Source organism: Ptychodera flava, unplaced genomic scaffold, assembly GCF_041260155.1.
Source record: "Ptychodera flava strain L36383 unplaced genomic scaffold, AS_Pfla_20210202 Scaffold_40__1_contigs__length_1388640_pilon, whole genome shotgun sequence".
Lineage (NCBI taxonomy): Eukaryota > Metazoa > Hemichordata > Enteropneusta > Ptychoderidae > Ptychodera > Ptychodera flava.
This window is the reverse complement of record NW_027248362.1, coordinates 132,369-149,144: the sequence shown is the minus strand read 5'-3', so window position 1 is coordinate 149,144 and position 16,776 is coordinate 132,369. Positions and strand designations below refer to the sequence as shown.

The following is a 16,776-nucleotide window of genomic DNA, read 5'->3' as shown; positions in this document are numbered from 1 at the left end:
ATATATATATATATATATATATATATATATATATATATATATATATATATATATATATAAAGAGACAGACAGACAGACAGACAGAGACAGAGACAGAGACAGACAGAGACAGACAGAGCAGGGCTTGAAATTCCTGGTAGCCCCGCATCCACAAACTACCAAAAATTATGGAGAGTGAAACAATGAAGCAAACTTTATGTATCACCAACTTGAAAATGAAAAAGTTTACCTACAACAGTAACGTATTAGAATCAATGTACCTTCTGACATTGACACAGTGTACAGCTGACAGCACACTACTATTGGAATGGTTGCCTATCTCAGATGCCCTATGTCTGTATTTTGTCTGCATTAAGCTCATGACTTCACCTAAAAATATTAGCAAAATTCAAAATTTCCCTGGAAAACAGTATCCCTTCCTTCTGAAATGGCATTTGTCCCTAATTGCTTTTTGAAGAAGTCGAGAGAAACATATTCAAATCGTCCGTAGCTGACTGGGGATAGACCCTGCCATGCTAGAAGTTTGCAGGTCATGCTATGCTAATTAATTCCATGTATAGTCAAGACCCCTTCAGCTTGATTGTAGCTGATCTCAAGGAACCAACTAGCTTATGAAAACAGTGCTACAGCAAGTTGTGATGTGCTTGTAGAGAGTTCTTCCAGATTTTGGTGCTTTCAACCCATTGTTTTGCAGTATTCATGGAAAGGTCTAAATAACTGAGGTAATAATACGGAACTTTATATCAGCAGTGTCACAAAAAGAACAGGATTTTTATTGTCTTGTGATATATTAATTCATCATCTTGCAAAAATCCTCCTAAAATAAATGAATAAAAGACACTGGGAAATTTGACCACAGGAATGTAATTTTTAGCTTCTCGTCTATTTATAGACAGAGAAGCTATTAGAATTGAAAACCAGTATGGTTCTGTCAACTTCCAACTTCCGTTCGTCAGTATCTGTCAACGTCATGGCATTGTGATGGGTCATATCATAAACTGGTTGGGGGGGGGGGGGGCTGTCCATGGTTCGGGTTGAGGTGTAGCAAGATAATCGCAATCATACCAATCCATAATCCAATAACACTAGGTCAAAATTTGTAAGACAATAGTTGTAAACATAGACACAAAACAGCACAGAACAGACAGTAAATAGACGGTACAAACAAAGTCAAATTCATGAAAGAAAGATATATGGACCTCTGGCCAAAAGACCAAGAAGTGATGTCAGGTGTTTCGAAAATAGTAAGCGCATCCTGCCCCACATGTGGCACCCGCCATATATCAATCTGTAAGTCAGATAGGTAGTGGTCACTAACTAAGGCCCAATGTCACCGATGCCATCAGTGATCATTTGTCGAAGAGAGATATTGTATTTATCTACCAGCTTGCGATACCTGCCAAAAAAGCGTTTGAACGAAAAAGAGAAGAACGATTTTGAACTGGGACAAAAATCAAAAGGGAGTTAGCCACAGTGTTAAGCCTTTCTCCAAGGTTACTTAGTTGACTGCGATCTATTACAGACTTACTGAGCTGACGTTGTAGGAGTACTCACTTTGTGTTTGCTCGCTCAGTGTGCACTATGTGTGTTTGGTACTGTGTTGCCTGGATATCCCCTCATGGCCTAACGTTATATGGGCCTGTTGCATAATCTGCATATGTCTCTGAAAACGGTCATTGTGTAAGCCTGTCGGCATTTATGTAACATTTTTTCTCATTTAATTTTGTAAAATATTGGCGAATACCTCAATATTTCAAGATAACCCTTTCTTCCCAATCGTTTCCCTGAGTTCCAGAGTCATATGAACGAAAATGAGTGAAAATTTGAGACAGGAAAATCAAACATCGGCTACAGCAACGATAAACATCGAATTGCATTAAACAATGCAAGCCTATCTGGAGGAAATATTTAACAAACACCATGATGCCTGCCCTCCAGACGCAGACATATCCTATATGAAGTAGTCCGGTTCCCTGACCCGTTTTCCCCGGTAGAGGGCGTGGGGAAAAAAGGGGTCAGGTACCGGCAAATGTAAACATGGACGCTATTGGGTAAAAATAAAACAAGCTGTGATTGGATGAAAGTAACACTTGTAACTTTTTCCGAGGTTTCCTACTTTCAGGCTCACTTGACACCAACTTCTTGTTTGTACCACAAAATGGGGATTTAGCACACCTTTTGATACTTTTAGAACGTGATGCCTGGCATTTTTCATGAAATTTGGACACCATTCTATCCATTCTATGGCGGATTATAGCTGGATTATATAAACATAACAATGGAACATTCACACCTTGGGGATTAAAAGTCTTCTGTTTGTCACCCGAGTTGCTCAGGCAAGGACTCGGGTTTCAGGTACCATGCAAGTTAATGCAGTCTTCCCCTAATGCTCTGCAGATGGGCTGGAGGCCTTGAAATGCAATAAACAAAACAAACACTTTTTATTTCTGGGTACTTCTGGATTAATCCTATCAGTTTATGTTTCCTGTCTCCTGTGCCAATGTTTTTGGTTTGGATACCAGTGTTCGAACAAAGGAAGCAGGTTTTCTGATCCAGTCAAAACTTGACCGGCGTTTTCATGGTAGCAGCAATATTTGTTGTAGCATGTTCTGTCAGGTGACTAACCTCCGCCATCTTGAACAAAATGCTGATCAAGATGGATCCCCGGTACCTGACCCCTTTTTTCCCCCACGCCCTCTACCAGGGAAAACGGGTCAGGGAACCAGACTATATATGAAGTACCTGTCACATTTGATGCTTGTTGAATTTACTGCCTGATGAAAGCTTGACCAACACAAAGAAGTCTTTCAACTTTTAGGAAATGACAGAAATTGAATAAAAAGATATTCTAAAAATGTCAAATACTGAGGAAAAATGTACAAATATTCATAGTAAATATATATATATATATATATATATATATATATATATATATATATATATATATATATATATATATATATATACCGTATTCCTCCGATTATAAGACCCCGCTCGAGTATAAGACCCTCCCCACTTTTAGAAGATTTTCAAAAATGCTATACATCCGTGTATAAGACCCCTCCCTACCTTAGTTCAAAAAGCCAACAAATCACAACTCAAAAATTGATGATAGTATGACTTCAACGATCACTAGTACGAAGTTGTTGCTGACTGGCCATCTAATGATTTAGAAGAGCCTTAACGTGCATATTTACAAACGATGGCTGATGTTGCTGATTGCCCATTGACACTTTCAAGGTCGTTTGGCCTTTGTTTGAGCCTATTGAAGAGCTGTAATGGAGATACTATTTGTTAGGCAGGGTGTGTACGCATAAGCATAGTGTTGTAAATTATTTAGTGGTTAAAATTTCCTTTAAGACCTAGAAAAATCATTAAAGATGCTAAAATGATGTAACATTGAAATTTGTTTTACGGCAGGCAAAACTAAATTTTGTCCTTATATACTTTTCTTTCTGTATCATTCCGTTGTTAACCTTCTGCGGCCCCTGCTCAATATAATAGAATAGTCCACAGTGACCGCCATATTGTTTTGCTGCATGCTGCAAGCTGATCCACGATGTATGTGTTACCATTTCATGCACGGGTTTACTGTTTGTAGCTAACAGTTTTTCACCTTGGATCATGAATTCTTACCGTTGACAACCATGAATTTCAGTGCCATATCATTATTTTACTCGACACAGACCTTAGATTGAAAGAAAGGTTGGTTATTTTTACGTGCAGCAAATGCATGTATTGTATATGCCATGAGTTAACTGCATGATGCCAATCCGGTGAATATATGATCGACTTTCTGTTTTGAATTGTCTACGTCTTTCAAGAATTGTTTCAAAGTTTTATTTCACCTCACAAACCATTTGATCAGACAGGGATTGTTTGAGCAGTTGAAATTTTAACAGCGATCAAAAAACAACTCGTCAGTTAGGCTGGGAAGTGATCGCTGTGTTTTATCTTTGAAATGAAGGAACAGTTGCCATTTACATGTATTTTCGACTTTGTGTATTCTCGAGAATAATTTGTCAGAAGTTGCTAAGATGAGTAAGCTTTAGTATGTTCTGCCAAAAAATGTGTGAAAGTCTCGAGTAATGCTGAATCGACATGAATAAATTAGCATAAATTAGCAGTGTTAGTTCAAAACACGGGATGGCTCGATTATAAGACCCCCCTGATAATTACAACCATTATATATATATATATATATATATATATATATATATATATATATATAATTATATATATATATATATATATATATATATATATATATATATATATATATATATATATATATATATATATATATATATATATATTGTTAGAATTATGGTGCTCAAAGCAGAGCATTATAAATAATAACACAAGTTACTTCCAGTACAAAGTAATTATATCTGATGTGTTATTTTAAAAGTTATTACCGTTAAAAGTAATTAGGCGCAATATTGCAAGGTCAGGGGTGGGGTTTGTACTGAGGATTTGATTTTTAATCACTCTTTTTGTGGTAAATAACCATTTTGGCCCATTGGCCATTACCTAATGGGACATTTAGCCAAAAAATCAGAATAACAGAGTCACACATGTTTCACTCGTCATATCATGTACTCTCTTGGTAATCTTGGACTCTTTTGTGTCGTTCTCTGCTTGGATCTATCACTGTCAGTTGCTAATCTTAACTTGACCTCTTAATTTTGGCCGCATTTTGCATAAATTCTGTTAATGGTAGCTCAATATGGAAATGACTATGCCAGTGACATTGCGTTAGTTCCAAACAAAAATAAAAAATCATACCTAAAGAACAGAACCCAGTCAGTATCCATACATGGTTGTCAATCAGAGCCTTAATATCTGCAGTTCGGAGTACCTCAGGGTTCTGTACTCGGCCCTCTTCTGTTCTGCATATACATCCAACCTCTTAGTCAACTCATCCGTCACCTTAATATTGATTTCCACCAATATGCCGATGATAATCAACTATACCAGTATTTCTCCCAATCTGACACATTAACCACAGTTAGCAAGATGGAATCAGCAGTTCAAGAAATCAAAACCTGGATGAAACAAAACAAACTGCAACTAAATGACAGCAAGACAGAAGTTCTGTTTATCCGGTCACAGTTCAACCGCCTGCCTCGTCCCATCGACCACATAAACATTGGATCCTCCTGCATTCAACTCGCAAAATCAGCCCGCAATATTGGCGTTACTTTTGACGACCAGCACAGTCTACAACACCACATAGCCTTGACCTGCAGATCCATCTATCACCACCTTCGCACAATAGGTCGCATCTGCCACTATCTTACCGATGAAGCCTGCAAAATGCTTGTTCATGCCCTCATTACCACAAAACTCGATTATTGCAACTCATTATTATACGGATTACCTGCCAAAGACATCTTACCACTTCAGCACGCCCAGAACACTGCAGCTAGAATAGTGTCACGTACCAGGAAATTCAATCATATCACACCTGTTCTTATAAATCTACATTGGTTACCAGTTGTCTTCAGAATCCAGTACAAGACTCTACTCATCACCTACAAGGCACTTCATGACAGCACTCCAACATATATATCAGACTTAATCCACCGTAAACCTATATCCCGTACTCTCCGGTCAAATGACAAGGATCTTCTTCATGTTCCACAATGCAGACTGAAAACTTATGGTGAACGTGCCTTCTCGCGTGCTGCTCCACTTAACTGGAATAATTTACCCTTAGAAATACGGCAGTCTTCCAGTCTGGACAATTTCAAGAAGAGCATCAAGACCCATTTTTGAAGGAGCCTACTGACACCTTGCCATAACTTTGTACAGCGCCATTGAACACTACTTCGTAGTGGATACTGGCGCTCTATAAATTCTTCTGATTGATTGATTGATTGATTGATAACAGTGTCATGTGCATCTTGCAATCATTTTTTAAAACAACATCCCTTGATAATCAGTCACTTTTATCAACATACTTTTTCCACCTTGGTTATTATCTCTTCTGGACATATATATATATATATATATATATATATATATATATATATATATATATATATATATATATATATATATATATATATATATATATATATATATATATATATATATATATATATATATATATAACTAAATCTTAGAATGTAATCAATGATGGTCTCAACAAAACACAACTATGGTTTCTTATACAAAATTATATATATATATATATATATATATATATATATATATATATATATATATATATATATATATATATATATATATATATAGTACTAATATTTGTATAAAAGTAAACATCAAAAAATCATGTTGTGCAATGCCTTCTTGGAACATTAAAATAGCAAATTTGAAAAAAGAGCAACTGTGTTCAAAGATGCCTAAACTTCCAAAAGTTTTGACATTTATATAACAAGCTAATCTTATGCTTGCCCCCATGATCAGAGACCAGCCGAGTGCTATTCAAAATAAGAAACAGAATATTCATCAATGACTCACTTGAAAAGTAAAAAAAGACAGTATTTCGCTCACAATGCTATGTCCAAAGTATTCACGAAAAGTAATATGGTGGCACAGAGCTATATTATCTGCATGGAAAAGATTTATGCCATTTTCTGGAGCAGTTGCTCGCGTTGCTTCCATGTGTCAGTCATTCGAAACAATGAACCCACTGAAGTTAAGCTGCCTTTTATACCCAAGGAATGGCTTTAAGTATCCTGCCACGGAAGTTCCTAGCAGGGGCTGTCTCCATTTTTAGCTCACTTTTGGTTATACCAATGTGAGTTTATCATATAAGCTGAAGTCGATGGCATCTGTATATATGTGTGTATGTATGTATGTATGTATGTATGTATGTATGTATGTATGTGTGTATGTACGTACAGTATGACCGTCAACATCAAAAACATGCAAACCGCTGCACATTTCAGCTTGGTATTTGATGTGTGGATGCATCCTAGGCTATAGATGGGATTTTGTTCAAAGAAGTCTGCATCGCCAAAATTATGCAAATGCATTTACAAAAATGTGAAAATGGTAAAGAATTAATATCTCAAGAACCGCTGTTTTGATTGCTTTGAAAATTTGTGTGCAAGCACCTTAGGTTAACCTTACACAGTTTTGTGAATATTGTGAAGATATCCTTAATTTTGTATTTTTGCTGAATTTTTTGGTGATTTTTCTCATTTTTCAGTAAAAATTCTTCTTCTCTGAAACCGCCAGCCCAATCGCTCTCAAATTTGGGTTTGATGTTTGCGAGGGTGTTACTCTTCTAATTTGTTGAAATTATGACAAAATTGGGAAAATTACTGTTTTTGAGCAATTTTGTCATTTTTGGTCAAAAAATTTTAAACCATATTTTCTTTTTAAAACCCCTGGACAGACAGCTTTTATATTCGGTACACAGACGTACAGAAATGACATTAGTTAGAAATGTGGAAATTGTCGTGAAATATACAAATTTGTATGTTTGAAGTTGCAATATGGATCAAACTTGTCGATTTTTTTCGTAAAACTAAAGCAAATAGACCATACTACGTTGAAGTACTCTTCTTAGCTAAGCCTCTTACCAATCCCGGCACACAAACACGTTCATTTGATACGTTGCGGCCGCCTAGAAAAGCTGTTTTGTAAACAAACTTTCAAAACAAAAACATTGGCGTTTCTGCTGTGCACGTGACAAGTACCACCAAGAGTGATGACGTCTCAATAGAGTGCACGTTGGAGGGGCGATGTTGACACGATGACAGAACTTGACATACATAATGATAATTTATTGTAAATTTTGCGTTTGCCTAACTTTGGTAGCATCACAATGTTTCAGAAATATAAGTATATCGATATGATAAAGTACAGCTCGACAAAAGATCGTGTGATTGATTTTTCTCACCCATATACATGTATGTCAGTGCCGCGCCGTGTGCACCTACTGTGTACGTTCGATCGATCGAGCGGTCCAGACCACGTACACCGATCTGGTTGTGTTCACCGCGTGCCTGACAGCGTTTCCGCAATCCTCTCCCCGTTGCATGTTGTTACATTTTTCATGTTAAAAGGCGAGGTATCTGCACGCTATATTTATTTGAAAGCTTTGCCCACTTCAGTATCATCCACCACTGCAGAAGTTCGGCAACTGTCTTGCCCCTCAGTCTGGTCTTGCATGGCCATGTCAGCACGTCGATCGACGCGTCGTAAATGAGACCATGCCATTAATGATGGAGACTGCAGTTTTTCTTTGTTTCCGAAAAATGCATATTTGACCTGAAGGATATAGATTATCAATGAATGCAAACAGATCTAAGTTATTTCCTTGCAGAGGGACTAAGGCCCGGTTCACATTACAAATCGTGGGGTCCGCACTGTGTTGCCAGGTCGGTGTTGCCCGAGGAAACACCACTCGTTAGTGAAGTTGATCATCACACAGTGGCGACGTTGGTGTTTTCGACGAGAAACTGTAGACACAGTCTGCCTCCTCGACGTGGTGCAGTAGTCGCGTGTCACTCTTTTTTCTGGTTCCATCTTTCGATCTGACCAAACAATGTTTATTTTGCCGACATTTTTGGCTAATTTCTTCCATTTTTAAGTGGCTGAATCAGTCAGCAGAGACCCAGGGCGCGGGCAGAGACCTGACCGCTTGCCCGTGGGAAGGCTAGCTAGGCATGTTGACACGATGTTGCAATTTCGCAAACCGTTACCATGCACCAAATACGCATGCGTACATATTCAAATAGTAAAAATGACGTTTCAAATTCTGTGCTTTACTCTCGCAAACAGTACGTACCAAAACAGCAATTTATTCTGTAATTAAATCAATTTACTCAAATTAGAGCCATCCCCGTGTTCCTGTTAATGGTCGAATCTGCAAATGAAATTGTATGGATTTTTCTAAAATGTTAAATCTTCGAAATATGAAGGTCAATTCTGATCCATATTGCAACTTTAAGACAATAATGTCATTTTTGGTCAAGAAAACTTGTTCTCAAAATTACTTGTTTGATAGCTTTGTAATTTGGTATAAAGTCCCGAGGGATGTTATTAGATAAATCTTCTGCTCAAAGTGTTGGGAAACCCCCAAATTTGTATATTTTAGGTAATTTTCTCAGTTTGTGACCTTAAATGACCTACACCAACCCTGAGGATATGTTGTGAGACAGGTTCAAAGGCTGTGAACATAATTTTGTCATATTTGGTATCAATTTTTAGGAAAATTTGATCCAGAAAACAAGCTGAGGTGAATTTTTCATTGCAGACCAATTTTTGCAACTTTTCTATGTGAGATATACAAGAAATGATGAGAAATTTGGATCCAGGATAATTCCAGATGTTGTAATCACCGCCCACAGTGGAAGGCATTTCACTATCTGTAACTAACTTAAGTGCTGTTTACATTAGAATGATAACACTCATCGCATTAATTAAAAACTCCCCAAGGTTGTAAGTACATATCCTGTCATCTAGCGTTATGTAATATCAAGGGATGGAACATTTGATATTCAGGAGGGGGTAGGGTCTGGAAGATTGATGAGGTAGCATTACTTGTTTACCAGATCCCCTGTACATTTTTTTACCCACTCCCACCTTTTCTTTTTATCAAACCTCTGTCTGTTTTTTGTTGTTGACATTTGCTCATGTATTTAGGATCTGCTTGTCCCATTGCTATAGAAGTTGATATGCATGTTCCTAAAGATGACCTCCAGTACCTAAGTTGGAGATATTTGCTTTTGTCATTCTTGTTTTTCCTGATTTAAATATTTCTGGAAGGGACCAATTCAAACCGAATGTGAGCACACTGTCCATGACGGTATTTTTTGAGATTTTGGTCAGAAAGTTTGATGATCAAAAAGCTTGTCATGAGACTCTTTGTGGGCGAGGGGGTAGACTTGGTTCAAGTCGGTGAATTTTAGTCCTTTGGGCCTTTGGCCCAAAGTACTAATGTGATGACGCGGCCTCTGTTGTCACATACAGTGGGCCGTATGCTGTGGACGCAGGTATCTCAGAAACGCTTCAGTAACTTTTTCTGAAATTTGGTCTAGTGGTCACTTGGGCATGTATCTCAAACGGTCTTTTTTGTTTTTTTGATTGAATCATTTTAAAGTCACTTTTTTAGCTGTTTTGTGAAAACCACTATTTTCAATTTTTCCTCAAAACCACTGATTTGATTATTGTGATATTTGGCATGGGTGTTCGTATAGTTGAAATGCCGTCAGAAATGTTCAAAATTTGGTGATACATGCCTTGTATTATTTTTAAACAATATTTTTATCCATTTTTATTTTATATTTACTTGATTTTGACTCACTTTCGCTAAAGCTACCGTCTGCGCATGCGCACAACTGTAGGACAAAATCTGAGTTGAAGAATCGAAACGGACGCCATCTTGTTTCTCGGTCTGGGCACATTTTTTACGTTGTAAACGTTTCACTGTGTATTTCAATATGTTCTATAGTTATGAAGTTGACAGTGATGCACTTTTGCGGCTGTCGTGTATATTTTGGTACGAAATGCGCCTTTGATCGACTGAAGAATGATGGCCTCCGTAGGCGATAAACACCGGTACCGGCAGGCATATCAGTTCTGCTGAGGAAGTAATCCAATGGCCCGTATAGGTCAGGGGCTCACATAGGGGAGAACCACTTGATTTCTGGGGGGTATGGAGGATTTTGAGAAAAAAATTGTCACCAGTTGAAATAAAAGAAAAAAAAATTAAGCCTGTAATGGCTTGAGAAAAAAAAAATTCTCATAATAGACAGAAATAAAAAAGGAATTGTCACAATGCACTTGAAATGAGCAAAATTTTGGAAACTTCATTCTCATGTATTCTTTGCTGGCATGCTGCCATAGGCAGCGCAAATGTTTTTACCACAAGCAATTCTTATGTGTTTTTTTTCCCCAGCACTTATGATATAAGCATTCACTACTTTACACCTCAGTGCACTCGATGTTTTCCTTCCCTTTCCTGACCCAAGAAATCATATTTCAGGATTTCTGTTGCAATATCTCAATTGCATAGGCAATATCTAGATGGGACTATTTGACTTCTGTACATTGTGAAAATTTAAAACACAAGACAGGAGTCAATAAACTAGTGTTAAAACCAATATATTATTCTCTCAACATAAATATGTTAGAAAGATTACAAGTTGTCAATGAAAAATTGAGGAACAACAAATATAATGAAATACAATGTGTGAGCCTTGTTTCTCTGACCACAAAAGATAACATCTCCCCTGAGAACTTAAAAGGAATTGACTGTTATAAAGAAAAGCAGGTATAGTACTGATCACAGTTGATTTGCCAAAAAAGTGTTCTATAATTTAAAGTTGTATATATTTGATATGAGACTTTCCATTTTGTTTTCATTTGTTGGAATGTAAAATGAATATATAAAACCATCCTGTGATATGTGAAACACTGGCTTAAATTTGAAAAATTGCACTGCTACTCCATTTGATTAAAAAAAATTGATGCAGGTCTGGCAGTAGAAATAAAAAAAATGCAGTCTCTCTGACAAAAACAAAAGTTCCCATACCCACTTCCTACATACCCCCCGAAATCAAATGGGTCTCCCCTTAATATGCGCATGCGCTCATAACAAGTTAGCGTTGTTTTGCAAGGACTTTGAAAAATCAAACCGATGCCATCTTGTTTCTCGGTATGGTGCGAATTTTGATGTTTTGAAGTTTTTAGCGTGTATTTGATGATGTTTTGTAAATATGAAGTTCACAGTGATGGTACTTTTGTTGCTGTCATGTATTTTTTGGCACGAAACGCTCCTTCGATAGACTGAAGAATGATGGCCTCCGTACTCGGTACTCACTCAGTACCGGCGAAGCCATTGCTTTAGCGAGGCAATCCCACTGGCGGCCCGTACTAATAGCTGGGTGAGAGCGAGGGAACGCTCTCTCCTTCTACGTCCATGTCATAACAAACTAGCGTCGTTTTATGTTGATGTACTGTGCTTTCGACACAGCGATAACGTTTAGTTTTCTGTTGCTTATTTTGGGTAATTTCGTCAGTTGTGCATTGATTTTGACATCATTGTTGACTTCGATCGCTAAAGACAGTGTGTGCTTATGTTGACCGATTTACTAAGGAAGTACGCGCACTTCAGAATCACGGCATAATCCGACATGGCAATTTGGCAGGATCATCAGATCATACATGATCCGAGATTGCACTTTAGCACGGTCACGATAACTAATATTGTTTGTTTCACTGTTGTTTAATACCTATATTTCCACTAAAAGACCATTAGAATTTCCTCGTGGCTACTTGAAATCGTGCACTGGCATGCATGTAGTTGTCAACATCACTATGCTTGAATGTAGTAGACTCTTACTATGAATATATCGACTGTCACTGCATATTGCATATGTGTGCAAGTCACTCCGTATCATATCAAAAAATGTAGTATTGCGATGTTTGAGCTGCCAGAAGCCAGAATTTACAGTTTACGAGAAAGTTATCTTACGTGTAAAACTCAGTTCTACTGTGAACAAAATGCAAGCTATGTTGTATAACTATCGTGAATAGCATAATATTTTGTACCGACAAACTGTGGTCAGGATGATACTGTCCAATTTTAATATTTGTCTCTTGGCACACACCAGATACTCATGACTGTAAAACAAGATTTCCATATAATTGTATATTCAGTTTTTATATTTAGTTTGCTTTTCACCATATTGTTTGTCCTTCCCTGCACTACGTAATTCAAAATTAAATATTGTTTTTGGCCTATACATACTTGGGGGGTAAGCTTATTTAGTCTCATACATTAAAGATGCATTGTTGACCTACAAAGTCCAAACTTTTTATCATTGTATTGTAGATAGGTGTACACTCCAAATACTAAGTACAGGTGTGGTGAGTGTAACAAGCAAATGTGTTTTAGTCAATGGCCCAAATTTATTTTCTATTTGATGGACAATAAATACAATCATTGCCAACAATCCAGTTTAAGTAATTTGATTTATAGATTAGCCATTGTCCATTATATTACAATATTTTGTGGCTAAATTTTCTCCCCTTCTGTATTATATAAGTTCACCGTTTCCTGTTTTAGATATTGTTGATTCTATTGAGTCCCATCTCTTATTCTTAATTCATTTTCACACATATCAAGGCTGTTGATACTTAGAATCCACACTTGAACTTATGCTGGAGCAGTAACCAACCAGTTCAAATAACTTTCATTTATGTCCAAACAATTTGACTTTTTGCCAAATTTCACATTTATGGCAAATAATAAACAGTAAGGAGGTACAAAGGACGTCGGTGCCCCTGGGCCCCATGTTTAAAAATAAAATCATTCATGATAGTTTCTCTTGTGTCTCTCCTATTTCGTACAAACCTATTTGGACTTTGGTAGCCCAGGCCAGGTTTTCCCAGCAATTGAATGCGTTACCTCTGAGACTGCGCAGTATAGTGAGTTAGTTTCTGCCGGATTCACTGACTTTGGACTTCTTGTAAAGTACCGGCAGCCAGATGGACTGTGTACATGGTGACGTCAAGCAAATACAAAATGATTGACAGCTCCAGCAATTATTCTGGCCAATAAGGAGAACGCATGAATTTAGTGTTAGTGGCGTCGAATAGGACCCTTTTGCTGGGCCTTTGATTTTCACACGGAACAAACCGCTTTACAACTTCTTCTTTCCATCCTTGTATAACTGGCGACGATTATCACATTTTGCAATACGGGCCCAACAAACAACACAGATATTTTCACGCATTTTCGGTGATACAACAAAGGTCGTGCTGACTTTTGTGGGAGTGATCGCACTCGACATTTTGTCAACAACGCCGGGTTTTATGCACGTCTTGCTTTGAGTCATCTTATGAATAATATATAAGTAAATAAAAACGTCATGTCATGAATAATTTATAGCAATGCAAACCCTGCATGAAAGCTAAGTCTGTGATTCCGGTTGAAACTCCCCTGTATAGCGTTCACCCCACTCATTGCATTCACTCCACTCGCCTGCGCGTTTCACATGAAAGCAAAATACAAATCATTGCGTTCACTCCACTGTAACATTCACAAATCACAGACTTGAACCAAGTCTGGAGGGAGGGATAAAAGGGTTGGTAATTTTCATGAATGACAATAACACTGGGTTTAGACAAATGAAACTGGAGAGACTTTTGACAACTTTTCTGATATCTGACTAACACCACAATTTCCCTATACCTCCTGACACATGGCAACAAGTAATTTATAGCCGTCAACTAAGTTCAACTACATTATTTAAAGCTGTTAGAACTTTCTTGTGTTCACTCACACTGTACAGATGCATTTGCCTAATTTGAACTATATACTATTCAACTCAAGTTGTACCGTACTACACTAACAAGATGCTGTTGTAATAGAATGTGTGAAGAGAGGTGCCAAAACAAATATGTGTTCCTGGCAAAAAGGGGTTCTGCTCGACTAAAAAGGTGGTTGTAGAATGTGTGAAGTGGGGTGTCAAAATGGCAAAAGACATCACGAGACAATAAACCTTGCATGGAATGAATATGTCTTTCACATCTACAGAAATAAATATGGCAAATATTTCAACAGATGGTCACTCATCTCTTGGCCTTCAACGAAAGTGGTATTATTGCAGTAATTGAAAAGAAATAAACAGTCCTATGACCTTTTTTCAATCCTCTAAAAAGAGGTATACCGTTGAAACAACAACTACTGCCACTATCACGCTTCTGCTCCCAACCTACCATTAATTGGCTTATTCAGTCCCTCACACCCATCAGCCACCCCTAAAAAATAATGGTACTGACCGCTGGGTTCTTATGTGGCAGCATACTTGATAAGGTCCCAAGTTTCAAGCCAAAACCATGTTGTTTCTTTCCTTCGTTAGTCAAATGAGACCCCAAGGTAAGGGACAGGTAGATAGCTAGAGATCCCAAGGGAGGGGACAGGTAGATAGCTGGAGACCCCAGGGTAGGGGACAGGTAGATAGCTGGAGGTCCCAAGGTAAGGGATAGGTAGATAGCTGGAGACCCCCAGGTACGGGATAGGTAGATAGCTGGAGACCCCAAGGTAAGGGATAGGTGGATAGCTGGAGACCCCAAGGTAAGGGATAGGTAGATAGCTGGAGGTCCTAAGGTAAGGGATAGGTAGATAGCTGGAGACCCCAAGGTAAGGGATAGGTAGATAGCTGGAGACCCCAAGGTAAGGGATAGGTAGATAGCTAGAGGCCCAAAGGGTAATGGACAGGTAGATAACTGGAGGTTCTAAGAGAAATTGTTGTCAAGGCATGCCTCAGAAACATTCAAAAACACATGATGTAATGTCATCAATTATATTATACCAGTATATTGATGGCGCAAATACAGTGATCTGATTGGTCGAGACGCGAAAAGAACCGTGGTATATTGGCGATATACCACGGCTAGCATATGCGCGAGCTCTCTGCTTGAGTAAAAATCCGTTTTTTGACGTTCCGCACCGTCAATGTACTGGTATGATATAATAGCAATAAATCACACCCAGGGACCGTATACCACTCAATTTTGACCCGTTCACTTCATATAGGAACTCTCTATCGCTCGTGCATATATGTCGTGAACTGGTCAAATCTCGTGGTATACCGTCGCTGGGTGTGCTTTTATTGCTTAATTATATCATACCAGTATATTGACGGCGCAAATACAGCCCTCTGATTGGTCGAGACATGAAAAGAACTGTGGTATATTCCCGACAGAGCATGGCTGGCATACGTGGGATATGCTCTTGGCTTGAGCAAAAATCCGTTTTTGACGTTCCAGGCAAGAATTTCAATATATCCCTTTTCCTGCCAAGTCCATATTTCACCATCAGATCAAGATGGTTAAAATATAATGAAATATAACATATTCCATATGGTGTATTGTAACATAATATTGAACATTTGAAGGTTGTTGAAAACGTAATTACTGTAAACTTGATTTTTGTGGACTATAGATGCTTTACCAGACCAAGCCAAGCGGGTGAAAATACGTCATGTTTTGGCTCAATACCGCTGTTTACTGACTTAGCTGATGGGGAAGTGATATCGTCTGGCAGGAAAAGGGATACTGTTATGATATAATAGCAATAAAGCACACCAAGCGACTGTATACCACGGGATTTTGACCAGTTCACTTCACATATGCACTGGCTATCGCTCATGCATATATGTCGTGAACTGGTCAAAATCCCGTGGTATACCGTCGCTGAGTGTGCTTTATTGCTTAAGCGTATCTCAATGCTTGCCATTACATTGAACTGCTGACATTCTAGGTTACTGTTACCTGTATACTGAGCACTATTGATTACATGTATTTCTTTTTGAATGAAATGAAGCTATGCTGTTACCAAGTCTGGACCAAGAACATTTAGTTGGGCATTCCAGAAAACAGATGACAATTCCTTCATCAGAAGAGAATCTGAACAGTCCAATGACATGTAAGGAAAACACTTTCTTACTTCTTCAGCATTGTATGTTTGACTGCAATAAATGTATCACTTAACACATCTTCAGTAATTGCTACTGTAAAACTAACAGTAATGACAGTAGTTGTGCCACATTTATATATATGAGGTTATTTTTTAGTATTGTCAACATACATGTCACACAAATTTTACACATTTCTCAAATATACATTACATTCATATACTTCTATAATAATTATAAATACCAATAATAACAATTTTTATCACCCTCCAGGGCAGTCATCTACTTTATTAATGTGACCAATACCATTGATGGTGGAGCATCTGTATGTAAAGCTTGTCCAAGAGGAAACAATGTAAAGGGGTAA

General features: G+C 37.8%; 1 protein-coding gene across 4 annotated transcripts in view; it reads left to right on the top strand.

Annotated features, from left to right (window-relative positions):
• The window catches only part of LOC139127975 (endosome/lysosome-associated apoptosis and autophagy regulator family member 2-like), a 236,864-nt gene that overhangs the window by 132,598 nt on the left and 87,490 nt on the right, over positions 1-16,776 (top strand). For all 4 annotated transcript variants that reach the window (XM_070693825.1, XM_070693826.1, XM_070693823.1 and 1 more), the window contains exons 12-13: positions 16,319-16,420; positions 16,683-16,772. In XM_070693825.1, the coding sequence (XP_070549926.1) occupies positions 16,319-16,420; positions 16,683-16,772 (192 nt within the window). The remainder of the gene's footprint in view (positions 1-16,318; positions 16,421-16,682; positions 16,773-16,776) is intronic.